Below are 27,987 nucleotides of genomic sequence, written 5' to 3'. Positions count from 1 at the left end.
GGAAAATGTAACATCCTCTTTCCATGCGTTTGTAAGCTTCTGGGAAAGTGAAACATATTCAGATAAGCTTGTTAATATTAGCAATGATGTCCACTAGATGATTTCTTGCTGTACTCTGAGTGATCAGCAGATCAGGTCTTTTTTTCTGTGTCTGGTGAAAAATGTCACAACAACAAGGAGTTTTGCATCCACTGCACTCGCTATGTTGCTTCATTATAATTCTCAAGACTAAGTTAGAGTCCTGGAGGAAACTATACGAGGTTATAATTCAGTAGCAGAGTAAGAAATACTCAGATCTATAAAGTAAAATTAGTATTGTAGAAATTGTTTCACAATTATATTACTGCATTTTAAAGTGTGAAAATGTTATTATTATTTTTTTTAATAATTTAGTTATATTTTCTGGCAGGAAAACAACCTGTACTGCAAAAATGATCCAAATTCCAAATAGTGATTTTTTATTTTTTATTTTTTGCCTTATTATTGTGAGTCTTACGAACATCACATTGGATTCAGTCGGGTTTTAATAGCACTTGAAACAATGCATAAACAATTTCTAGTATCTAATCTAATCTGTTCATTTATATTTTCAGAATTTTGAATTAAAAAAAAATTCAAATTCAACCTTTTATGAATATGAATTTGCAGGCCGCATAGTGCTTTATTCTTAAAGCTTCACGTGTTTCACAAATGAAAACAATAGAAACAATAGAAACATCCGTTGTGAGGATGGATTTTTTTTAGAATAAAGGAGTTTTTTAAACTTTAGAGCCACGACTGCTGTGTTTTCTGTCTTCACACTTTAAGAGAAGGACTTCTCATATTTGTTGTTTCTGAATATTTCCTGCGCGCATTGCACGGTTCAGACAGTCACATTAGATCAACGCTAACTTCATTCACACTTCAGTGACAACTGAAGACGAAACGACTCTAACACACTCACACACCGCGCGCGCTCAGGCGTGGCTTAGAAGAAGAAACACCGTTGCACACGCACGCGCGCAAATAGAGAGGGGAGGGTCTCCGCGCGCTCATCTCTCAGTTTCATTGACTCCATGTGAAACTCTGCTCAGCTCAAGTTTTCACTCTGTTTTCTGTTTTTAACATTCAAACTCTCTCGTCTTAGTTCTTCTTTCGTACTGCACGTGTTTGCCCGAATAAGAACACAGAAGTCTCGTGCGAAGCCGGTCCACGCACGAGACTCTTTAGGAGACTTGGGGAGCAACAGGAGGATTTACGCACGAGCGAGACCCGCGGGGAATAATAAAGTGGATTTAACGGAGACGTCTTTCACGCGCTGCGGTTCTCCTGAGTCTGTCAGCCCCTGGACCTGTCTGACCCGGGATAACAGCTGTCTGACCCGGGGTAGGCTTTCTGCTGTCTGAGCGGTACAGTAAGCGAAATGTGGACCGTTTATACAGTGAATGACTGATAGAGCTGATGAAGAATCAAACAATGCTGAGGAGTCAGGCTGAAAAAAATATTTCTTTGTTAACGGTTCAATGAGTCTGTAAATAAACTGGTAATAATGGCAGCAGTCGGTAAAGTCATAACTCTTCATATGACCCAAAAGTTTGGGGGTCCTCGACATTGGAAACTTGACAACAGTGTGTTTGAATGTCTGGGACCATTACTTATAGTTTTTAACTAGCTGTTATTAAGCTCATGTTTATTTAGAAAAGCGTAACTTTGTACTTTACTCTGTAAGAGCAACCACAGCCCAGCATGATTCAAACAGGCTAAAATAAGCAAATTAAGATGAATAAACAAATCCAGAGAAACAAAAGCACAATGAAAAATAGATTTTGCAGTTTTCCAATTTTGGAAAATCGACTTGATTGAATTTTTTTGTTCACTTTTAGACAGGAAGAAAGATTGGCAGCACTCTCACTCACTCTTTCTCCTGCTGTATAGATTAGGAAACAGCCAGATGACAGTTAGTTGAGCTTTGCATATGGGCTGGAAGCAGGGGGAAACTCATAGCCAGAGCAGACAGCAGAAACACTTAGATTTTTTGCACTGATGGAAAAGTAGATGTAACTTTTCTTTAATTTAACCTGAACAAATTAAGTGATTTCCTCTGCTTTCAGTCTGTGGTTGGATATAAGCAACCACTTGCTGTGGTTTTTTATAAAACCAGACACCAGAGTACTTCACAAGGGTGTGTCTCCTAAGTAACTCTGAGACTGTCTGACAGTAGATATATATCAGCATGGGGGTTTTTTTTGGTTTAATCATCCGGTTATCTCATGTCTAGACTCAGTGAAACATTTAAACATCAAAAACTCATCCTTTAATTAGAGTGCATTTTGTTATTTACATATGCCAAAACTCAGGCTGACATACTTAGCGTGCTAATAGTCTGTGTACTGTGGTGTTAAGTAAAGTGATGCATGCTCGAATTAAACATACTTTGTTCTCATCTAAGGTATTGATTGATTAACTGCTCATGAATTAAGTAAATTGAAGCTGATTTTATTATTTTTTTTAATACATTTTCTGTTATTTGTTGGGAAATTACAACAACAAACAAGTCATTTGAAGTGAGTGAGAGGATGAACCTGTGCAATTTCCCCTTTTTTCAATAAAGTCCAGTTAAATGAATTACTGATGTCCTACAGTGGAAACGCTGGTAATAACCTCACACTTGTGGAATGCCACATTTTGGGCAATCGTCACATAAATCCCACTCAGACACAACTAAACTGTGAAAAGAAAAATCTGGGAAAAATCTAAAGGAAACTTTAAAGATTTGCTTCAATGACCAACTGTGTAGCGATAAAATGTAAATTGCCGTACTCATTCAGCATAACCTCTGTTTTCTTCTCGCAGTTTGCCCTCCATCATGAAGGTCTCCGCGGCCAGTGTGTCTGCACTGGTCATGGTCTTAGTTCAGACCCTGGTTCCTCCTGCTGCAGGATACAGTCTGGATCAGGACCACAGTCTGGAGTTTAAAGGCCCGCCTTCCTCCATGTTCGGATACTCAGTCCTGCTGTATCGCCACAACACAGAGAGCTGGTCTGGATCACTACTAGTATTCACATTATTGGTCTACTAACAACTCACCAGCCCCCTCCAACCCTAACCCTGACTTTTGATCTGTTTATCTACTACTGATTGTCCACTGATGTGCCGTTGCTCATCGTAAACTACATTTCAAAGAATGCTACATGCTAGTACCTCACTCATGCAGTTTAAATTATAAAATAACTCACAGCTGTTTTTACAGTCTTATTCTAATTGATTTAATTGCCATAGTAACGCTCCGTAAGCTGCCATCTTCACACAGTATCACTTTGTGTGTGTGTGCCCACACCAGTTAGCCAGTTCTTGCCAATGAGAGCAGCTCTTTGATGCTTCACACACAGATGCGATTTAGATACTTGAGACAAAGACAAAACCAGTGCTAAATGCCTCTCTTTCCCTCTTTTAGGTTAGTAGTTGGAGCGCCAGTCGCAAACACATCCTCCGATCATTCAGTGTCTCCAGGAGCTGTTCTCCGCTGCAGCATCGCTGCTGCTGGACCCCGGAAATGCCACCACATGACTGCTGGTGTGTGTTTTTGTCAGCCTTTGCGTTTAGTCTTTTCCCCCTGCGTTACTCCAGCTGTTGATGGAGATGAAACTCAGATGAGAGATGCAAGTTCAGCCAAAACATCCTTTAGTGTGCTAGTGTTATAAACACATATATTTAATAAGTCTGGATGTACTGTAGATGCTATATAAGGTGAGTGAAGGTGATATGCTGACAGTCAACCACGTATCCATGTGTATGCAGATGTGTCTTGGTGTGGAAAGACGTGTGAAGCCGAGCAAGATCACCAGTGGATGGGAGTCAGTTTATCCAGACAACCTGAAAAGGAAGGGGGACACATCCTGGTAACGCACACACACTCTCTCTGTGCTACTTAGGTTTTTCCCCCATGTTATTGATGCTCAATGAGCGACACTAAACACGTTTTTCTTAGTTTTATCATCTTCGTTGGTTCAGCAGTTTCCTCAACATGATCGTTGTTGTGACTTTGGTGTTCTTGGTGGACTTTCTGAAACACCATTTGGACATAAAACACGTGGCCTGTGGCAGTTCTGTCAGACAAACCTCGAGTTTTAACAAAATGCTGTTCACCATTCTGGGTGAAGAGTGGTTTTTACAGTGTGGCTGTTCAGAAAGGCTGTAAACTTTTGGTATTTCCAGTGAGGTAGGGCAGCATGCCATAAAACAGACACCATCTAAAAGACTGCAAATGCCAGCAGATAAGAGTTCGCAGTGCTTAACATTTCAGGGCTAGCGATGGTTGGTGGTGTGCTTTGAAGGCATGGTGCACATCATATAATTATATAAAAAAGGTATTTTTTAACAATTTTTATGGAAATCCCTTTTAGTGCTGGTTATGTAAAATAACTTCGCTGTATCATTCAGCATTTCAGAGGAGCCATTGTGCTGTTAGGTTTGTTTGATGCTGGGAAAGTGGTAGGTAGTCAGACTAGATTAGTAACATTACCAATGATGTCCACAATTCAGCGCTCACTGAGCTATTAGCAGATCCTGCACACTTAGGGATGTGTCTCTTTTTTATTATAGTGACAAATGAATATCCTTTGCACTCCCTGTTTTACTCTATTATGATTCACAACATGAAGCAAAAAGAGGGAGTTAGAGAACTCAGAGAAACTAATCCAAGGTGCAGGGTCACTGTAGAGAAACCGTCAACGCACGTTAGAACAGTATCATAAACAAACTCAGAGGTTATGGACTCTTATTTTTTTAAACAAAAATCCATTTTACATCCAGCTTTATGACAAAGAGTCAGCAGTCATTAAACAGCAGGTCAGTCACTTAGAAAGCCTGAAACATTTGCACAACAGACAGCAACATTTGAAAAGCCTGAAGGCATTTCTGTTACACACAATGGAGGCAGTGATGTGATTGAGAAAGTATTTACAGCACCAAATGTCTCCTCACCGTGATCGTCTGTGTAGCACAGGGGGGGAAAGAAGCAAAGAAACATACAGGAAAATGATAATGTTCAACACACACACACACACACACAGTTTTTGTTACAGTGACTTAGGTCATGGGAACAACAACACTTTGCTGCCAACGTGTGACTTAGTAATGAGTGCATGTCACATGTTGTTTGTGTGTGTGTGTTTGTGTGTTTTCAGGCCTGTGGTCACCGCTGGAAGAACGTCTTCTACTCAAAGAAAGATGGTCAGAACAACAAGCTTCCGAATGGGGTGTGTTATCGTTTTGGCAGCGACATGAAAACTTACAAGGCTATGACCCCCTGTTACAGAGGTACACACACACGCACACATGCTGCTCTAATGGTTACACTTATTCCTCTCTTCCTACTAGAGAGAACAACTTTTTGACCTAGCAACCTTTTGTAGAACAGGGTAAAGAACTACAAATTACATGATGTCAATAAAGGTCACAAACATACAGTTGTCATAGTAAAACGAAACTCACCTGCTGACATTTCTGTGGTTTTACATATCAGGACATAATACAAATAAAGTGGCACGTCTTAAAATTACACAGTGATATTAATTATTTAACAGCTATTAAGTCAAAACAGACACAGTCCTGATTTTATAGGAATTCAGAAGGTAATTAAGAGCCAGATGCATCAGACGTCGGCAGTTTGCTGGTCTGGAGCTTTGAGGTGTGTGTTAACACAATGCTCAGGAGAAAAGACATCACAATGATTTTAGAGAAGCTGCCCATCAGTCAGGGAAGGGTTCATTTATTATTACACTGAGAGAGTTTATTCACAAGTGGAAAACATTCATGACAGCTGTCAGACTTCCCAGGAGTGGACGTTCCAGCAAATGCACTCCAAGGTCAGACTGTGCAATGCTCAAAGAAATTACAAAAAACACCAAGAGCTACATGTCAGACTATGCAGGCCTCAGTTAGTATGTTAAAAGTTCATAACAGTGCAATTAAAAAAAGACTGAACAAGGATGACTTATTTGGAGGGAGAGAAAATGGGACAGTGCTGAGTTTGGCAAAAACAAACAGCATTTCAGCCCAAACACGTCGTAGGAGTATTCTAGAGTCAAACGTGTGGACCTCTGTCCTATATTTAAAGCCTGTACCAAACTGGATCATGTAGTGTCCCAAACGCAACAGAAATCTGCAGCTTCATGGCTGACAGAGGAGAAGAATCATAGTGTTACAATATCCAAATGTTCAAACCTCAAGCCGACTGAAACGCTGTAGCAGGACTTTAAGAGAGCTGTGCATGAACAGCCGCCCCAAACCTCAATGAAGGGAAACATCTTATAAAGCAGAGTGAGACAAAAAGACTCATGAAGTCTTTTTTACTTAGTTTTTCACACACTGCTTCTGCATTTTGTCTTCATTTTTTGTTAAATAAGTAATGTGACAGTCCAGCATGTTGTGTTATTGTACATCTCAGGTTATACGTACCCAATTTTAACATCTGGTAAGGACTATTTTTTATTTTGCTTGTTATTTTTAAATAATGTCCTGATATGTAAAACCATGACCGTGACTGTAGCGATATGAATGTGTGTGCATGTGAAACCAGCAGCTGTTCAGCTGCAGAGGGATTTATTCGTTTGTTCACCTTCACCTTTTGACATGCCTGTGTGTCTCCTACAGACCACCAAAGGAAGTTTGGGGAGGATTATGGATCATGTCAGGCGGGTATTTCCAACTTCCTGACAGAGGTTAGTAACATAAGCAACACGCTTTGTTAAAATCGTGTCATCCCCGTTTCCTCTTGCAGACTGAATGTGGTCCATCCATGTTTTAAAAAGCCATCTGCTCTCCTCTTGCTGCTCCTCAGGCTATGAAAATGTATAAATTCAAGTTTTTTTTAAAAAAAAAGAGCAAAACTGTGACATGATCAAATCAGAAGTACAATTTTAAAGCAACATATGTAAGAGTCAATCTAAGATATTCAGCTATACATATAATGCAGCTTAAATAAAGTCATCACATTATAATATAGAGGCTCTCTCTTTCTCAGGATCTGGTCATCATGGGGGCACCAGGGACATCTTACTGGACTGGTTCAGTTCTGGTCTATAACAGCACCAGCGGGAAGATTTCAGCCTACCTCGATAATGACAACACTGAAGCCGTCAAATTTGGAAGCTACCTGGGTACGTAGTCCACGCGGCCCTCCACCAGCACTGCTGATGTTAGCCCGCTTCCAGAATACAGCTGTTACCTACCGGTGTTGTGCTTTCACCACAAGCCTCATCAGAGAGAGTCGGTCTGTGCTTCTGTCCCTTCCTTTAAACACAATTCTCCTTCTGCGGCTTGGATTGACAAAATGTGAAGGTGAAGCTCTTTGATTGCTGTTCACTCACATGCTGTAGCCACCATGTGGGGGTAAAAAGTCTCACGCCCAAAAGGAGATTCACTGACAGGTGTTCACATAAAGCTGATGTTGGTCAGAAGACTACCTTAGTTCCTGTTCATGCAAACATTTCCTGCCACTTCACACCAACGCCGCTGAACACCGGGATTCATTCCTTGCTGTGAGACTCAAACAAAGGAAATGTTCTGTGCTTTGTTAAATATAGTCTGATCTGGTCTATAAGAGACAAACCTATACAGATTTAAGGATAAGTTTTAAATAAAAAAAAGCAAGAAGAAGCAGCTTCCAGGATATGCTATCACTAGTACAGCTGCTCATGGCTATGCTGTGTGCTGTGGAGACATCATAACAGGTCACACAGAGGTAGCACTTTTTCTGTCTGTGAATATGATACTCACCTTAGTTTCACTTCAGTGTCCAACTTAATTTTAGTTACAGCTACTGTCATAGATTTCCTTCCATCATTTATGGAGCTTTCACAGAGATGTGAATAATAGAAACAAAAACATTGAGAAGACTCTATCTGGTCATTATTTTACTGTACCTGTTAAAATGATTCCTCCTTACTACCAATAAGAAAACACCATTAAATTAAACTAACAATTAAAGCATTTTTGGCTTTAAGAGAGAGGAACACTGGCTTTTTCTCTTTCTCTTGTGAGATCTGAAGTTGGTGTAAACAGCTTTAGCAAAGGAAGTGGCCAAACAGCAAAAGCTGATTAAAACACAAACCGTAGTTTAGTGTGAGTTCACTTAACCTGCACATTCATTCAAATGTCGAACTAGCTTTGCTAAAGTCAATAAAAGTATTCCAGGTGGAAGTTAAATTTGGAAATGTAAGTAAGTTGATATAAACAGACTTTATGCGTTCAGTATTTTGCTTCCCGGGAGAACCAAGTTTAAGCTTTGTTCATGCCTTTTTAATTTGTCATTTATTAAAATTATAAATATATATTTTAACTCAAAAGTACAGTTTTTAAATTTAACCCTAACCCTTGTGCGCGTTTTTTATTTTGACAGCGAATGCGCACCTGCGGACCACTTATGTGCAGCCCTGGTTATTTAGCTCGTCATATTGCAGCCACAGAAATTCTTTTGTCCATGAAACCATAAAGCTGCACTTTCTTTTTGCCTTATAGTCTGATTTGTCATAACTTTTCCGTTTTGTGGTAAGCTTTTCTTTGGCTGTCACTTCTTCACCCTGACCTGTCTTATTTGGCTCAGCAGAACTAAAATATATATCTGTCTGTGAAGGTTCTCAGTCATCCAGGTCATCGTAGTCAAATATATATCCTGCTGCTTTTACACACGCACTCACATAAGCTCAGCGATTCTCTGCGCGATCAACCTCTCACATGTTTAAGCTGCGGGAGATTTCACTTGTCATGTTTGCATAGTAAGCTAACGATTAATAAGACGATGTCAGAGGAATTGGTGCACAAATTATCATCACTCACAGATCAGTGCTGTCGCTCTCTATACACAGTTCGCGCGATTGCAAAGTGAAAGCAAAAAAACAAGCGCAAATTCAAACGCGATTGCAATATGTCACATATTGACAGTGGCTCACCGATGCCAATGACATAATTACCCAGCTACATTTCTGAAAGAATGCAAAAGCATTGACATATATTTTTCCTTCCTACAATAGCCCGACGGGCAGGGAAGAGATAGATTTTGGTAGCCCGACTGAAAAAATTGCTAGCCCCAGGACATCGGGCTAGCGATATTGCAAGCCCTGTATCTGATTGAGGAATCACTCATCTTTGGAAAAGAGAGTTTATTACAGAGAAATGTCTCTTTCCAAAATAAAAGCTATACTATCCGCTTCTTCTGGGTTATATTCTCAGCAGCATAAGGAGAATCATGTGCTAACAGCTGTCTAAATGACTCGGCTAAAGTTAGTAGCATGCTTGCTTGTTTTTCTGCTTCCACTTGTCTTTGCACTAGGATGATGTCGGCGTAAATGTGCAGTCATATTCGTTGTGTTCTCACTAGTGCTTTCAGGTTAATCTCGTTGAAATGACCTTAACGCCACAACACAGCAAATCTCCGTTAACGAGCTACCCCTGATAGCCCCGTGCATGGGGCACGTTAACGAGTTAACTGCGCTAACACACTAGTTCCCACCCATGTAATTGAGCATTGCATGGCACATCCAACATACTGTTTTACTTTAGTCCATGACTCGCTTACCTTCAGGGTCATACGTCACATGAAAACCAAAATAATTCCAAACGCCAGATCTGAATGAGGGTGGGGGAGGTCCATGTTGCAAGAAGAGCTTAACTTCTGTCTCGCTAGCTTGCCCTGCGCTCTTCCTTCTGACGATGCTGTCTGTGTTGAGCGCTCAGTGAATCTGCGTTTGACTACTCCGCCTAGGCTGCACTGTCGACCCTAGGCGGAGTAGTCGAACGCAGATTCACTGAGCGCTCAACACAGACAGCATCGTCAGAAGGAAAGTTGATAAAATAAATTACAAATTTTGTATTGTTCGATACATATGCGTACCGAACCGAAAGCACTGTATCGAACGGTTCAATATCGATACGAATATCGTTGCACCCCTAATATATATATATATATATATATATATATATATATATATATATATATATATATATATATATATATATATATATATACAGTGTGCTCTCATCCTCATAATCATAAACGACAGAGATAACCACGCTGTCGCCACCCATTGGTTTGCAGAGTCTCGTTTTAAAGTCTTGATTTTGCATTTTGGCGCTAAATTATCGGCACGCCACGTTATCTGACTTAAAGCAAACATTGTCACTGCTGATAGCTGCAGGAACTAAAAAAAGCTCACGGCTTCACAGTGAACATGTTTTTGGAGAAACTGAGAACTTGCCCTGTGGAGTTTTCTTGTATAAAAAAAGTGTGCATAGCCCAAACGTTATTTTATTTATTGATTGTTCTTTATTGTAAAATATTTGCAAAGCAAATTTAAAGTCTAATTATTACATTGATGTTGGCTTAATAACTTGAGTGCCTTTGCTGGTAGACTCCTCCTTTTGTTTGTGCCTCTTAGATCAGCAGACTTATCCAAAAACATTGGCAGGAATACGTGTCATGACACCTGCATGTACACATTTACATCCTGTGTTGATGCATTGTTTTGCACTTTGTAGCATCATTCCTGTATGGCACAGACATGTATGGTTAGTTTATCTTGTTATTCTGAATATGTGCCTTATACCGCCGAATCACTATACTTTATTAATCCTTGAGCAATTTAGGTGTGTATATAGTCTGATGACGAAAACTTAAACACACACACACTCGCACACAAGATTATATACAAATATACAATATAAGTTACGCATGTTGAAACTGACAGGTGAAACAACTGAAAACGGAGATCATAACATCGCATTTGCATTTGCAGGGGGTGATTAGATGAACATAGTAAATACAAAAATCAAAGGAACTGAGATCTATATATTTTTCTAATAACATATAGATCTTAATCTGTAAGGATGTTGGTGCAGATTGGCCCATGTGTTAAGGAGGATAAAGGGTACATATAGACATGGCATAAGTCATATTTATTCGTGTTTTCATTTAAGAAACCAAGAGAAAAAACTTCGAAAAAACTATACGAACGCATTTTAGCATATGCATCACCTCTCAGCGTTCATGAGAAACAGGAAGCCAAGCAGAGAGGTGCTATGTTCTGAAAACTGTAGGTGAAAGCATCTTCAAGGTTCTCACGGGACGTAAAAACCACAATTACCAGTGGTGAGGAGCTGCTGAAATGACAATTATACAAGCTCAGACTGCAAAATGGTTTCTTCTCACTTATGATGGGGGTAGAAACTTTACTGAGTTTTGTCTTCAGGCCACTGGTGTATGTGGTTATGTGTGTGTGTGTGTGTACACAGGAAACAGTTTCAGGAACTTTTTTTGTTTTAAGCCTGTGGTTGTTTTTGACTTTTTCGTGTCTGTGCATTGCCACACACAAATGGTTTACCTCAGTATAGATCGACCACATGCCAAACCTGATCTGAAACCTTAACCAATAAATCAAATTTTCACCACTGCTGGTAAAATTGTGTCAACCAACAGACTAGTTTCTACCTTATTTTGCTGTTTCAGGTTGATGTACACTTTGTAAACAGTTTTTATACAGTGTTAATAATATGAATGACATAAGGATTTATTTATTTACACTGAGAAGCAGAAGATTAGCTTAGCATTTAAGTCTATAAATGGGGTAGGAGCTAGCTGAGGTCTATTCACAAGTAAAAGAAATATCCAGTTTTCTCTAAAGATCCATACTGAAAACATTTTAGTCAGGAAGCACAGTATCTGGTAAAAGTTTTCAACTGGGAAGTCCAGCAGCCACCTGTGCGGTGGAAATACGTAACAACATAGGTTAGCTGTGAACACAGGCTTGTGCCAAATGAATGAGCAGAGCTCTAATGGTTCCTTCCCTGCTTCACAAGACATTTCCTGAATCGGTTGCTCTAGAATCACTTACCAAGTGAATGTGTACTTGTACAAGTGTACTTGTGAATTATGTGACATGCCTGCATACTCGTGTGGATCCTTGTGCCCACAGCTACGCCTCAGTCATGTGAAAAAGCGCCACACTGTGCAAATAGCAGTTTAAGTAAAAGGACAGAATTGTTATTATCAGGCAGAGTATGACAAACATAAGAATATCAACATTTTTTAAACTTAGTGGAGTATTAATATTAAAGTAAACTTCACCCAGGCACTCTCTCTCTGTGTTAGCCCTGTGTCAGACTGGTGACCTGTAGCTGGGATAGGCTCTAGCCCCACCGCGACTCTGATAAGGATAAGCAGATGAGAATGAATGGAAACTTTACCCAAATTAAAGTTTACCTAAATTAATCATGTGCCATGCTGTTGTTCAGGCTATTCTGTTGGAGCTGGTCACTTCCTGAGTCCTGCAAGTGTGGAGGTGGTGGGTGGAGCTCCACAATACAATCAGAAGGGAAAGGTAAGACCTACCTGACTTGCAAGGGCTGCACCGCCAGCCTTCGGCGCATCTTTGGTGCAGTGATGTAAAGATTTCTTAATTGTGTTATGTACAGCAGATGTGATGTTAAATTCAGTGACTGTGTGTATACACTGTGCAGGTCTTCATCTTTACAGTAGACAACAGTGTGCTACAGATTGTCGCCCAAGTCTCTGGAAAAGAGGTATGAAGCTCCTTAGCATTAATGCTCCCCATTCAAAGCAACCGCCTGCTTAGCACTTAGCTCATGTCTTTGTGTAGCTGGGATCCTACTTCGGCTCCAGTGTTTGTGCGGTGGACCTAAATGCCGATGGATTGTCAGACCTGTTGGTCGGTGCTCCGATGGCAACGGGCAACGTGAGAGAAGAAGGGAGAGTCCACGTGTACATCAACCAGGGGCAGGTAGGCAGGAACACTGAGCATGGTATTATTTTACTGTGATGCTCTGATGTGTTGATTGTTTCTGCTGTCGATCCTAATTTCACAGTTCCATACATCCATGTATAACGAGTAAAACTTTCCCTGAAGAGATGAAAACATCTGATTTATGTGATGCTATGAGGACGGGTCTTTGTGAATTAAAAATAAAAGAACCTGATCGTGAACACAGACTTTATTTTCTTTCTTTCTTTAAACTTTCTGAGATGACCTGTTAACGTGTCCTGTGTCCTTTCTCAGGCAAAGCTAGAGGAGCAGTTTCAGTTGACTGGCAGCAACGCCTACGCCGCCCGATTTGGAGAGAGCATCGCAGACCTGGGAGACCTGGATGACGATGGTTACCCTGGTAGGGATCACACGCCGACTGATCTAGAAGTTGTTGTTTTTTTTTTTATTGGAGCAAGCTTTGGTATACACAACACTGCTGATACTACTACAACCAGAAGTACTGAATATGTGACAGTTAATGCTAGAAGTTTATAAAATCTTCCTTCTTATGCTTCTGAAGACTACTTCTCCTATAAATACTTTTAGTATTAAAAATACATTAAAGGAAATATATATACCAGTAAAAATAAAGATAAATCCTGATGGCAGTACTATTGCAAAATGTAAATATCCCCTTAACTGTCTTAGTGCAAAAAACGTGAAGTCTAAGTAACTGTTGCTTCAGATACTACTAGTCCCACTGCTAATATTACTGCTGGTGAACCTGCCTGCAAGTACTATAACTATTCCTAGTACTACAAATAACAGAAGATTTTGTACTGCAAATAAGTACTATACTTAAACGACTCCTGCTTTTACTGTTTCTGCTCTAGCTACTGCTAACAGCACATGCTCTGCCGTTGCTTCAGTAGCTGTCACAGTAGCACAAAAACCCACAGTGAGCAGCTGTGGGTTCACTTGTGTGCTCCAGGGCACCTTGAGAGTGGTAATTAGAGAGCTGCTCTCTTTACTTTCTGCACAGATCTACTGCATTAGAACAAACATTAGAAATGCTACTACATTACTTAACTGGCTGTTGAGCTACATAACAGAAAAACATGCATGTAGTGATGATGTATTTTAGGTGCCTTACAAGCCAACCAACTACTTGAGACTTCCTGATAAGTAACACAACGCCCTAACACATCCATCAAGACCCCTACCTTCTGTGTGTTTGTGTGTGTCTGTGTGTGTGTTTGTACGTGTGTGTGTTTGTGAGAGGGGTGGAGGGTGTTATTATGTTCATTAAACGTTAATGACATACTGTTGTTGCTCTGTAACTGAACATGCCCTCTAATCTGCCACAGCTAGATAAAAGGGTGTGTGTGTACCCATGGTCTGGGGACACACTGTATCTGTTCACTAACACACACACACACACTCACACGGTGGACCCACCTAACTTTTGGAGAAAAAAGGAAAAGTTATAGTCATGAAATTTTACTATGAAGACTGATTTCAAGTTTAGCGTTACAGTAAACTTGGAAATATTGTAAGGCAAGAAATAAATGTAAATCAGTGTGCTGATGGCTGAAACAATGGAAGTATCTCTGACTGCATTAGTGTGTCCATGACCTCAATATTTTAAGGATACTTTAGTTAAATATTAAAAGACCATACTAGTGTTTACTCATGTTTATATACTCTTGCATACTTTTATCCATCTGAAAAAACAAGAAAGGACAAAAATTACCCTGTGAATTTAAAAATTAGTTTGTTAAAACGTGTGAAAATTTTATGTAAAAAGTCACAAGAACCAACGACTACTTTGAAGAAAAGAAATCAAAGATGAGGTTAGGCTGAAACAGTGCTGTGAAAAACAATTTGTCCCATCCTAAAGATAACCAGAGTAAATACAAATGCAGATTTTAAAATATGGTTCATTTCACAGCCTGACAACGATCGGTTACATGCAGGAAGTCCAGCTCTGGTTAAACCAAACCCAAAAAGTACAAAACGAGGCTTTTTGGAGTGGCCAAGCCAAAATCTGGACTCAAATCTGATTGAGATGCTTTGGCTGTTCGTGCTTCAAAACCCTGCAGTGTATTCTGAATAAATCTGACACTTTGAGGTTCTGCAAAGAAGAGTGGATCGAAATTCCTCCACATTGATGTGAAAGACTCATTGCCAATTGCTTGACTGCAGTTCTTGCTGCCAAGGGTGGCACACCCAGTTATAAGGCTTAGGGAGCAATTACTTGTTCACATAAAGTAAGTTTGGATACATTTTTTCCTTTATTAAATTAAATCATAATTTATGTTAAAAACAAACTATATTTTAGGTTTATTCAGGTTTTCTCTGACTAATATTACAATCTCTTTGATGATCTGAAAAAGTTAAGTACAAAAGTGTAAAAATAAAAAAGACAGAAATCAGGAAGGGGATGAACACTTTTTCATGGCACTGTAGGTTGGTGACAAGTGAAAACAAGAATCCTTTCAAGTATATAAATACAAAATTGTGTGTGTGTGTGTGTGTGTGTGTGTGTGTGTGTGTGTGTGTGTGTGTGTGTGTGTGTGTGTGTGTATAGATGTGGTGATTGGTGCTCCACATGAAGACGACCTTAAAGGAGCTGTGTACATCTACAACGGCAGAAAAGAGGGCATCTCATCAACTCCATCCCAGGTACAAACTGAGCAAAAACCTCCAGGGCTGAAAAAAAGAAAAACTGCAGGTTCTCAAATGAAACAAGATATGAATGTCCCAATTTTACAACAGAAGTAAACATGTTTTCAGCTTGGTACAAAACAAGGTTTTGTTCTCTAAATGTAATTCCCCCAAGATGTATCTGGGCAAATTGTTATATAACTCACCTGTTTAATTTAGAGAATAACGTGTATGTGGGGGACTTACCTGTCTTTAAGTGACAGGCAAGGGCTATAATGAGGATGACGTGCAGGTAAAAATGTCACTTACTTACTTTTTACTTACCAGTGCAATAACACGTCTAACAAAAATGCAAAATCTGACCTGATCCCCTTGCAGTCATAGCTCAAAGAGAGATTCATAAATAATTAAATACAATAGATAAAAAAATAGAAGAGAAAAGTAGCACAGATCCAAGAGTTAAAGCTATGAATTTGTAGTGACTGGACAAATCAAACCAAGACAAATGATCTATTCTTTCTTTATGACTGAGATCAGTAAAAAATCAGAAAAGATATTAACAGAATAATAACCAGTGTGGGAGTTATACTAATGATAAATCCCCCCAAAGTATAAGAATATTATGAGACATTTTTTGGCCTTTTTAATAGCACAGAGGAGAATAGACGGGAAAACAGACACAGAAATGGATTAGGGGAAGAAATGCAGCAAAGAGCCACTGGCTGCTATATTTGGCCTTTTGGCATACTTGCCTGCACATGCTTACATTAGTACTTATATCCTCCTGTGCTTTTAAGTAATATCATTACACCAGCTTTCATGGTATATATGGTTCATATATAAATACAGGCCATTTACCATTTACCATGGTATACCTAACATTGTGCTTTCAGAGGATTACTGGATCCACCCTTGGCCATGACCTCAGGATGTTCGGGCAGTCGCTGAGCTCTGGCATTGACATTGACGATAACGGTTACAAGGGTAAACAATTCTGTGCCAAAACTTCTGCCATATTTGTTTCATTAGATCGTTTTAAGCAGGCTGAACCCGCTCTGTCTCTGCAGATGTGGCAGTTGGTGCGTTCCTTTCTGACTCAGCCGTGGTTCTCAGGTAAGTCGTCACTGAAGCTTCCTGTTGAAACTTTACCCAAAAAGACTCCATCTGTAGTTACCGTCTTCTCATAGTAGTGAACAGGAATGTTTTTTTAATGTATGTAGTGTGCAAGAGAACCAAAAGTGTCCCAACATCTGTGGAAAATAAGGTGAAAATAACAAAATCCTCCTGCTTTATTTGTTTTCAGTTGTTTTCAGTGATTCATAAACCCCAGTCTGCATGCTGTGATAATTTCTCTGACTGTGTGCTTGTGCTGCAGGACCCGTCCAGTGATTCAAGTGAACGCGTCTTTGATCCTGCCGGAGCAGATCGACGATCGGATGGCGCTGTGCCGAGAGCTCAAGCATCCAGCTCCCTGCTTTAACGTTACCATCTGCTTCAGTGTCCAGTCCAGACATTTCAGGGGGCACATAGGTACTGCCCTAATTGCACCTCTTTAGTGTATTATCTGTTAATTTATAAAATTTAAAAGCTACCTATGTTTAAAAGTAAACACCAATCAAGCACATCATTAGAGTCAGTGACAGCAGGTGGATGTTACTCACCGAAACACTCCACAGCAGCAACCGTCCCCAGTGGCACCCAAAGCCTAAGCAGAGAAATCCAAATGTCCCCTCTCCCCAGCCACCTCCCCCAGCTCATCCAGGGAAACGTCGAGGGTTTCCCAGCCCAGCTGAGAGATATAAACTGTACATTAATCTCTGGCTCTCTTCCGCAGCGTGTCTTTAGTCCCCACACCCCCAACTGGTCACAGCAAATGCTTGCCACACCCTGAGCCTGGTTCTACTGGAGGTTTCTTCCTGTTAAAAAGGATTTTTTCCTTCCCACTGTCGCCAAGTGCATCTGATAGCTGGGGTTTTCTCTTTATTATTGTAGAGTCTTTACCTTACAGTTTTTAAATTAATAATTGTGCAGCATGCCCTAGGGCTACCCCTGGGCCTCCTCCTGGAAGAACATGCCTGCAACACCTCTCCCGGGAGGCGCTGAGGAGGCCTCTTAGTCAAATGTCCAATCCACCTCAACTGCCTCCTTTCAGTGTGGAGGAGAAGCAGCTCTACTCTGAGCCACTGTCGAGTGCCTGAATTCCTGACCTTATCTTTAAGGGAGAGGCCAGTCTCATTTTCGTCACGTCTCCTTCACTGTGCAGCCCTTGTGACCATTGGTGAGGGTGGGGACATAGATTAACTGGTAAATTGACAGCTTTGCTTTTCCACTCATCTGAACATCTCATAAAAGAATGTAGTGGTCAGCTTTATGTAATCGGTCAGCCAAAGCTGCAGAGTCACACTCCTACTGTCCTTATCGTAAAATACATAAATGCAACCTTCCAGCCGTTTTCTCTTTCTCCCTCTATCCTCTTCTACAACAGCAATGTGCCTAATTGCAGTTTCAGTGCTGGGATTGGATGATAGCTTCTCCAAATGGCAACATTTGTTTTGCATAAAGTGTACAGCCTGATTTTTGAAGGTTGTTTCTCTCTTCTCTTTTTCAGATCTTCAATATAATCTGACCTCTGACCTCCTCCATAAACCGTCCTTCCCACCTCGGTTCTATTTCCACGGTAACGGATCGTCCAATATCACAAATGAGCGTGTACGAGCACGACAGGGGCATCTCACTTGTGTGGCCCATGTGGCTTACCAAAGGGTAATATACTCACCCACTGTCTATTTTGGTCATATTAACATATGATGCACTGATTGGATTAACAGCAGTGATGCTAAAATGTTCATCTTTCCTCCTCTGAACCCTTTTTCTTTCCTCCAACAGAAAGATGTGAGGGACATTTTTACTCCGGTTCAGTTTGTGGTTTCTTACAGTCTCAGGGAGACAAACAGCCGCAGAGCCTCTTCCACATCCTTCCCTCCGTTAAAACCCATTCTGCAGCGGAGCGCAGGACACCGCAACACCATCACCAGCCAGGTATCAAGCTAACGTACAAAGACCCAGCAAATAACAGCTAGAACAGCCCATCATGCACACAGTAATCAATATCTATATTTATAAATCTGCTCTAAATAAAAATGAAAAATTTCTACTTGCAGTTACAACACAATGAATTAGCTTAATCAGCTATAAAAGCATAGACGCATAGGTTTAGCATACTGCTAAACTAACACATTAAGCCATCTGCAAATTATTATTTTTTATCTTTGTTCGACCTATGTGTATCAACAAACTTTGTGTATCGCCTATCCAGATGTGCTTTCAGCTGCATCTCAGCACATTAACACCCTCCTGCTGTGTGCGTCCCCCACATGTTGCTCACACTCATAAAGCAGTGCAGGAACAGTTTACAAGTAGGAATTCACAGGTGGAGTTAGTCATCAGAGGGTTTTTATTGAACCTCTCAAGTTGTTTGATGTTATTTGTCAGTGCGCCCCAGGGCAGCTGTGGCTACAATGTAGCTTGCCGTCACCAGTGTGTGAATGTGTGTGTGAATGGGTGAATGACTGAATGTAGTGTAAAGCGCTTTGGGGTCCTTAAGGACTGAGTAAAGCGCTATACAAATGCAGGCCATTTACCATTTATCACTGAAGTAACACGATCGAAATGTTTATTTATTCTCACGGCTGCCGCTAACCCGCTGCTTCTTTTCTTTCTCTCAGACTCGTTTTGCTCGTTCCTGCTCCCTGGTGAACTGTTCGACAAACATGCAGCTGTCAGCTCATCTAGTGCTCCCACAGTAAGATCTCTCACACACACACACTGCAGGGAGCTGTGTGTGAATGACAAAAAAAAACAACAACAGGGAAACAACCGGAATATACGTGAAAAAAAAGGAAGAAAAAAGGATATCAAGCTGTTGTGTTTGCATATTTTTGTGTAGAGAATGAATGTGTGCTGTATGCTGTTGTAATTAGTAAGTGCCAGAGTTGCTGGTTATATTCAGCTTCACACTTTGGGCTCCTGAGATCAAACTGTAAAAATCTGCAAGTTAAAACCAAAAAAGAAATCAAAAGTATTTCAACAGTAGAGAAAGTTTGATTCTGAGCGATACTTGTTGTTTGTCGTGTTTGTCTTCAGTCAGCAGGAGTACTTTGCGCTGGGATCCGGGCAGACTATCATGTTGAAAGCCTCACTGCTGAACTCTGGAGATGACGCCTTCCTGCCACGACTGACGCTACGGTTGCCCAGCAACATCCACTACATTAAAGTACTGCAAAATGTGAGTCAGACTTTCAGATACCCTCTCTACTTTTAAGATTTGGCTTAAATGTTTCCTTTTTAACAAAGCTTATAGTAAGGGCTGGATCAGGTGACCCTGAATACTCCCTTAGTTAAATTCCAATAGGTTTAGGGAGGGGTTCCCATAATGCACCAAGTGTTTTTCTTTACACACCTCACCTCTCTCACTCTTTATGTGTTTATACACAATTTTGCATCGGTTACTAATTTTAATCTCTTATGCCTGGTTTCTTCCTGTTAGAGTTTTTCCTTCCCACTGTCGCCAAGTCTGATTTCTTGTTCTGATTGTTCGGTTTTCTCTCTATTACTGTAGGGTCTTTACCTCACAAAGAGCCTTGAGGCAACCATTGTTGTGATTTGAAGCTATATAAATAAAACTAAACTGAATCAATAGATAAAATGGTGTGTAGCTTGTGTGTTTCAGGGTCATTTTCAGGGCTGTTTTTAGGGCAGAAAAACATACCTACCGTCATGTATGTACTCCTAAATGGTCCTGGCTGAGTAAGCTGCCAGAGGTGGATGCTGATTGGGTAAAATGAGAAAAAAGTGCCATCATTCTTAGAAAAACAGAACTCTATTTGAGAACCTACATGAAGATGAACAGCAGACTGCTGCTCTCTTAGATAGTGTCATCAGCAACCATAGGCAGATACAATGGACAGCAGTATGTTTCATGGCTGGTCTTACAGTTAAAACTGCTGTGTAAACAGGTAGTCACACAACTGTTAAATGATCATTGTCAAAATTATAATACATAACAAAACCAAAACAAGTCTGCTTCTCTTCAACCAGGAGGACAATGTGGTCAGATGTGATGTCACACAGGAAGTCAACGCTACAACAGTGGGTGTTGACTGCAGTGTGACCAGCTTCCTCCTTCCAGCGCACACCCAGGTAAGCCCGAGCTAATTGGAGGTAATCACACACTGATCACTTACTAAAATTATGAGGAACCTGAATGTCGTGCTCCAGCCAGCTATTATGGGTCCTCAACTTCCTGTGGTCCACATATCAAAGGTCAAAGCGGGTTCTTGTGCTTTCAGTTCTCTATTTTTCCTCGACTTATCTGTTTAAAATATTGCAAAACGATCTGGTGAAACGGACCGCAGCTAAGTAGAGATTCCTGTATTGTGTAAAAAAGTTCTAGCAGCAAAAATCATAAAGAAGGAAGATGTTAAGTAATGTTTTTTTCTTGTAGCTGAATATCAGCTTTCTGTTGGATGTCAACCAGAACAGCACACCTGGACAAAACCTCATTCACGTCAACACCAGCAGGTAAATCTCCTCCGCTCACCTCATCATTTTTCTGAGGTGAGTGGGCACCTCACCTATGACAGTAAAGCAAACAAATGTATGAAGATAAAGTGTTATTGAAAAAGGAGTATGCAGAATGCAGGTTAATGTGAACATTTAAGAAGAAGAAGAAACAATAATGAATATGAAATAGCTTTATAGACTTTTAAACCTTGAATCAAACCATCAGGGAGTAAAAATATGTGAAATTTATTTTCTCTGCAGTGATAACTATGAGAGGAGGGAATATCTCCATGACAACTCCATCAGCCTCACCCTTCCTCTCAAATATGGAGTCAATGTGAACATCCACGGGTGAGCTCACCTTGTTGTGCATTACTATTATTTGCTTTGTCAAAGGCTTTTTTGGGGTGTTTTTTTTAACCATGTCAGTGAAATTCATGTGAACAACATTTTTTCCTCAGAGTGCAGAAATAAAGGATATCTTTAACTCCGGAGAACTAATCCCAATGCTTTCTGTCTGCCTGTTTACAGTTTTGTGACTCCCTCCTCTTTTGAAGTTAGAGATGAAGACTTGATTTCCACTAACTGCTATTCAGAAAGCTTCAATTACACATACAAGGTAGGTCAGCCTGATTCAGAGGGGTTTTTTTTTTTCATATCAGACAGGATGCAAACACACTTCTGGATGCTTTAAATACCAAACAAGCAAAACAGTAACAGATGGAGCTCATTGAGGTTAAATTTAACATTTGACTTTGGTAGACTTGTACACATTTGCAGACAGTTTGATTTATGTGTATGTCTGCCTGTATGTATGTTATAGTAATACTAAAAATATTGAGTGTGTTCTGTTAAAACATGTCACTGAGCTGAGGCAGTATAACATTATAATACGATATTTTCCAATTTTTTTCCATTTTATCCTGATTAAACAACAGAGAGCACATAAATGATACTGTTTATGTCAAAATTTGATTTTGTGACCAGGACAATAAAAAGCTACTTTCGGCTGCTCCCATATTCACAAGGGATCGTCACACAGTGCAGCTCTGTGTATTTGATTTAGGCAGATTTTTAATGCCGGATCTTCTCGTGAGAGCAAACAATGATCTTTTTTTAAGCAAATTTAAACCACTACACCATGACAAGCTTTATTGCTGATCACAAACGCAAAGTTTAAAGAGAACTAGAAAAATTTGCATTTCCTGCAAAAATGCTGTGTGGATGCTGTAACGCTGAAGCTGTCTGCTAAAAATAGCCGAAAAAGCTGAAAAGTAGCAAAACATTGTAATAACTTTGCAGAAGCATAAGAACTTAGCAAAAATGTAATTACTTAGCAGAACTGCAATAACGTAAAGAAAGCATAATATTGGCAGAAATACAATAACATAGCAGAACTTAGCAGAAATATTGTAAATATTATATATATAAATATATTTAAAAAAACTATATAAATATGACATATTATATGTGTACTGGCAGCACGGTGGCATAATGGTTAGCACTGATGCCAAGAAGAAGAGCAAGAAGGTCCTGAGTTTGACTCCACCATCTCCACCCACACACACACACAACCCTGATAAGCGGAAAAGGATGGATGGACTTATGTACTGAGTTTATGAAGAGTTAGATGTGTCAAGGTGGGATGTTGTGACACACAGAAGTGTCACGACATTAGTTGCATGACCAAACTTATTTATTTAAGAATGTAGGTCAGCAAATGAGGAAACACAGAGATCACGGTGCGAGTTCTGTGTGTCACGGCACTTTCAACAGCATATAGTCAAAGAAAATGGAATAGAAGAATGACTAGTTTGGCCAAAATAAAAAATATATGCAGCTGTCCAAAAATACAATTTCATATGTGAAGCTAAAAATTCACAGCAAGTCCAATTTCATCAACACTGGTTGGAGAGTTTAGGAAAGTGGTCATCTGTAAGTTGGTCATTTCTGGTTTCAATTAGGAACCTTTGGTCTTAGTAGTAGTAGCACATCATAAAACTGGAGCCAATCAACAATTTTTTAGCAACTCTTTAAAGGGAAGTGTTCAGAACCAAACAGGAAGTTGTTGCTATGTTTGTGCTCATTTGGTTTACTTTCACTGGTGCGCACACATCAAAAGGTGAAAAAGCGCAAGGTAAATAAACAGGGCTCTTGATATGAACACGTCCTTGCCTTAGAGAGTCTCAGCATCTTGTTCCATCTCCTTGCAGGTGTTAAACTCCGGTCCCAGCAGGTCAGTCGACACTGTGGTTGAAATTGCGCTGCCGAAGATCCTCACACCTTACCGTCACAGGCTGTTGCAAGTGGTCGATTGGCAGGTACATCAACACAAACATCGGCAGTGGGTTTGACACTTAGGTTCTGTGTGATTTCTCATGTGTCATGGCTGGAATTGAGGTGAAACAAGCCAAGAGCGTGAGAAAAGTTATTCGTAAATGGCGACAGAACAGACCGTACTAACACATGAATTCTCTCTGCAGTCGTCTCAAGGCGTGTGTTACATCAGTGACACAACTGTTTCAGTCATCGACGACTGCAACGCCCCTCAAGCTTCCTTCATCAAACAACTCATCTTCTTCTTTTCGCCCACCTCCACCCGTAGAATGGTACTCAAACACAGACACACACACACATAAAATGTAGTCTCTCAGATATAGCTTATGCAAGGGTGCAAACTTTAATTTTGTTCTCTATGTTCAGTTTTGTGGCCGCACCGATAAGGCTTGTGAGTGGTTAGTGTGTCGCCTTGGTAATTTGGAGGCGGGGAGAGAGGTCACCATCCAACTGGAAGCCAACCTGAATCCTGCCGTACTACGGCAAGCTCCGGTAACACACTCGCACGCAGGCGACTGATTTCACTGCATTTTGCCAGAGTTTCTGGTCCCTGATGCCTTTCTCTGTGTCTCAGGGTCGCCATGGGATCATGATCCTGGAAAGCATGGCAGTGATGTCATCACCTAAACAAGATAATAACACCATCCTGATCCAGGATCATCCTGTAGCACAGGTAAAACTCCCCTGCAGCCAATCAGAACACACTGCTGTGTGATCTGAGAGTCTGGGCTTCACAGTTGCCGTGGTGCAGCAATGTTAAAGATGTATGTTGCACATTTCCAGGTATTGGTGGAAGCAGTTTTTACCCAGAAACCCTCAGCGATGGTGAAAATCTTCATTGTCGTTGTCAGTTTAGCTGTGGGGTTAACAATCCTGGCAGCTCTCATCTGGTGTCTGTGGAAGGTACTCAATTTTTGTCTTTCAACATAAACTCATTTTTGTGACAATTCTCCCAGCAATAACTGGTGTATTTTAACAATCTACCATCTTGTAAAATATCATGGCTCAGTTCTGCGGTACTGACCTCCCACATTATGTTACAGTTTAATGTTTGCAGTTGATACACAGGCTTCACCTTTTCTTCTTCTCTTTGTCCGTCAGGCTGGATTCTTCAAGAGAGAATTACATCATAAGGAGGATGAGTTCAACAGAGACAGCTGGGACTTCGTTCCCAAGCACAGCAAAAGAGAAAGCACTACCTAACCCAGATTGTTCTCTCTGCCCGTGATCTGACCCCAAGGTGGAGTTCACATTGTACCTATGAAAGAGTGTTCATCATGCCTCGGTCTTACTGCAGCACTGTGAACGTCATCGGTCAGTGAAATCCGCCTACGCTCCGAGGGTTTGAGTCTAACACGTGACAGTGAACGCCTCCTGAATCTGACTGTGACCTTTTAAACTATTTTGCCGACATGCTTTCACAAAAAGGAACCAGAGAAATCCAAAGACCTGAAAGAAAAAAGACTGCAGCGTTCGATGGATAGAGGATTAATTAAAAGGGAAGTGAACCGGAAGTCATCAAATCTGAACCAATTGGAAAGCCTCGGAGCTTCCTGGGATTAATGACCTTCATTTTGACTCTTCTTTTTAGGAGAAAACAAAACAAAGAACATCACTTTCTATGATCTCAGGTGATTTAAACTTTGCCTCTGATTGGCTCGTAGCTCTGGGAAACCTTCCTTTTGTCTGTGTAACTTATTTTCTGAATTTTGTTCACCTGCTGACCAACACACACACACACACAAACACACAAAGAGCTAACTCACTGGCAGTGCTGCATCATTTGACGCCTGTGGCACACACTGGATGTCGTCCAGCTGGAGGAAGAAGGTGATGGCTGCTGGGATTTGCTGGTAACAGGGGTGATCACTCCGTTTTTTGGCTCCCACTATTTGTTTTGGGATGTGTCTCCTCTGCTTAAACCAGCAAATTTTTATGGCACAATCAGCTCATCTGATGCAAATCCACACATTTTTGTTTTGCACAAAGTTAGTTCACTGAGCCAGCAATGTTGACCACTGGCTGGATACTCCAACGTGGAGGACATGATCAGCTTATTAGCGCTATCTGTTTTTACCTACCCTTTTGCTTTTGCAAACTGCTTCACAATAGAGGAACCTGAGGGCAGTTTTGATGTAGGATTAATAGAGATTTCAGGGCAGAGGATTGAAAAATGAGCAGAATGCAGGATCTTTCTACAGTGAATCCTCCACTGTGCTGCCTCCTGGTGCTATGGTTCCTTAACCTTCCCGTGAGCCTGATTTCACACTTGTTTACAGTTTCTCTGACGCTTTGGAAGCCATTCAGGGAAGAAGAAAACAGGAAGCCATGCTGGTATGTGGAGGGAAAAACAATGAAAACAATGTACAGCCAGATCAGCACAAGTGCACCACGCAGGGCAGCTAGAAATGAGCATTTCTCCTCCACTCCTCCTCCTTTTGGGCCCAGGAGGGTCAAACACACAGAATCAAACATAATGAGGCATGAAGGCTCTTTTAATGTGGTAACAATCACAATGTGATGCCCATGAAAAAGTTTGTCCTGTGGGAGTTCTTTAAATTAAAATTAATACAAATAAAACAAGAGAGGAAAAAAACATAAACGTGATGCATTTTAAATAAAGCACATTTAAGGTTAACCACTCCTACCAGTGTGAGGTAGGTGGGAGGCCTAATGATCTTCTGAACAAACACATCACAAACACTAAGTAAACATGTTTGATGTGGTCAGTTTTCTCAGTCATACTTCCTAAAATTGACACCTGGGCTTTTTAAACTGATAACTTGTTGGTTCAAGTAATACATTAAAAAAAAAAAAAAGCATTGTGTTAACGGTCTCCATTTAGACTGTTCACTTAGCTGCTGCCCTCCACTCCGGTGTGTGTTTAATACAAATGCACCTCACAGATTCACACAGAGTGTTTTAATATTTTAATAAGTGACTTTGATGTTCTTATGTGAAGTTGTTCTGCACTGGAGAGTCTCACTGCTTTTAGCAACACTTTTCTATTAAAATAAAGGATTTTCTATTTAAACATCTTGATTTTTATACTTTATTCCAGTCGCAGTATGATTTGAGTCAAAATGAGAATCTACATGCATACATCAGGTCTGTTTTTGCTTCACCATCGTCTGCACAGATAGAAAAGTCACCTATTAATACCTTTATTCAAACATGAACCCTTTGGGAAGTGAAATAAACTGGATTTTGAACACAAATTAAACAAGTTTGTTCTCTGCCACAGAAACAAAAACTGGATGTAAAAAAGCAACATATGAAATTAAAGTCGCATGATCTGAGAGAAATGGGTAATGAAACTGTAGTAAATTGTAAACATTAAACCATTTTTATGTGCATTGGTCAGTTCTGCAGCTGATACATGAATAAAAATTACAAAATATTCACATTATACTTTGATAAAAAGAATATAAAATTAATACGGCTTTAAAGTAAAGGAGCTTTTTTATTTTATTTATTTTTCCTCTATGAATATATCGTTAAAATCATGGGCTGATGACCAAAGTTTCAAATTGTGAGTTCAGAGTCTGTACAAAGAGCACTGTTGAGTCATTTTGGTTACCGTGGTGAGTGTCACACAGATCAGCGCCCCCTTGTTGTTCTCAGATGCAGCTGCAGGAGACAGATGACTCGGCCTCTTCCACCTCCTCGCCGTACAGAGTGATGAGTCTTGGGTGGACTCTGAATGCACCACAAAGACATACAGAAACACAGACACACAGTCAGGTGGATATTAAGGACCTCAGACATGTTGCTATGGTTGCAGGAGCATGGCCTGATTGGTATTGATGTAAATGTCACAGAATGTAAAAAAACAAACACAGTGTGAGCTCCAGGACAAGGAGACCAGTCAGTCGCTTGGTACTGTGAAAAATGAAACCAATTGCATCGTGGATCAAAATCTGCTGGTACTTTTCTTCATTATTTCATCAATTTTTGCACTACTGGATGAAAAGTAGCACCAAAACATGACAGAGCCTCCACCTGCTTTAGTGATGGCTGTTGACACTCACTGTTGTACCTCTCTTTTGTCTTCCGTTTGTCCAGTTTCCTCAAATCTTTTAAGAACTCACTGAACATCATACTGAGATTACGGAAGAGGATTAGGACGACTGGAAAAAAAAAAAAGTAGGCTCGTCTTTTTTTCTTCTTTTTTTTTCAGAATTCTGACTTTAATTTCAGAATTCTGGGGAAAAAAAGTGCCTCATTTTTTCCAGTTTCCCTAATCCTCTTCCAATCATACCAAGTTTGTGGCTAATATGTCTTTGACAATCATCATGTTGGTGCAAAAATATTATTTCGTGCTAAGTTGTCTGTTATGTGTAGAAACAACATGGGTTCAGCCCTTGTGTTAGGTCCCTTTTTATGTTTGAAAGATTCATAAATCACTGTTAATGTTTTAATAAACAAAACAAGATACCTCTGAAAAGGATGAGGTACAAGGACTGGACTGAAAATAAATGAAAGAGCAGCCATTGTCCAAAATAATATTAATAATAATTATCATTATTATTATCCTCTATATTTACCTCTTCTTGCTGTATTTTATTGATCTGAACTAAAAGGAAAAATAGTGCCTTGATCATCAATAATCAGTGCTTGAATTAATCAATTCAGAGTAATTCCTCTGTCTGTAATGATTGTATTATCTGGATATATTTTTAAT

General features: G+C 40.2%; 2 protein-coding genes across 3 annotated transcripts in view; one reads left to right on the top strand and one right to left on the bottom strand.

Annotated features, from left to right (window-relative positions):
* Window positions 1-1,018: 1,018 nt before the first annotated feature.
* On the top strand, window positions 1,019-26,337 carry itga4 (integrin alpha 4). Of its 2 annotated transcripts, none has more exons than XM_026144931.2 (29): window positions 1,019-1,388; window positions 2,833-3,018; window positions 3,434-3,552; window positions 3,778-3,878; window positions 5,166-5,298; window positions 6,634-6,701; window positions 7,004-7,139; window positions 12,268-12,353; window positions 12,493-12,555; window positions 12,633-12,773; window positions 13,050-13,155; window positions 15,328-15,422; window positions 16,298-16,388; window positions 16,472-16,517; window positions 16,780-16,934; window positions 18,013-18,167; window positions 18,291-18,443; window positions 19,130-19,206; window positions 19,548-19,689; window positions 20,502-20,603; window positions 20,908-20,984; window positions 21,228-21,317; window positions 21,498-21,585; window positions 23,180-23,287; window positions 23,450-23,575; window positions 23,670-23,795; window positions 23,878-23,976; window positions 24,087-24,206; window positions 24,405-26,337. In XM_026144931.2, exons 2-29 carry the CDS (start codon window positions 2,846-2,848, stop codon window positions 24,504-24,506), a joined length of 3,078 nt encoding a protein of 1,025 aa, XP_026000716.1. In that variant the 5' UTR covers window positions 1,019-1,388; window positions 2,833-2,845; the 3' UTR covers window positions 24,507-26,337. The 2 variants fall into 2 exon arrangements, with proteins under 2 accessions (XP_026000716.1, XP_026000715.1); XM_026144930.2 differs by having other exon boundaries at window positions 1,020-1,365.
* cerkl (CERK like autophagy regulator) overlaps window positions 25,985-27,987 on the bottom strand; it is a 33,348-nt gene continuing 31,345 nt past the window's right edge. The window contains exon 14 of the mRNA XM_026144932.2: window positions 25,985-27,002. Coding sequence (XP_026000717.2) covers window positions 26,924-27,002 — 79 coding nt within the window. The 3' untranslated portion in view covers window positions 25,985-26,923. The remainder of the gene's footprint in view (window positions 27,003-27,987) is intronic.

Source organism: Astatotilapia calliptera, chromosome 16, assembly GCF_964374335.1.
Source record: "Astatotilapia calliptera chromosome 16, fAstCal68.1, whole genome shotgun sequence".
In the NCBI taxonomy this organism is placed as follows: Eukaryota; Metazoa; Chordata; class Actinopteri; order Cichliformes; family Cichlidae; genus Astatotilapia; species Astatotilapia calliptera.
The sequence above is the reverse complement of the archived record's forward strand: the minus strand, read 5'-3'. Positions and strand labels throughout refer to the sequence as shown.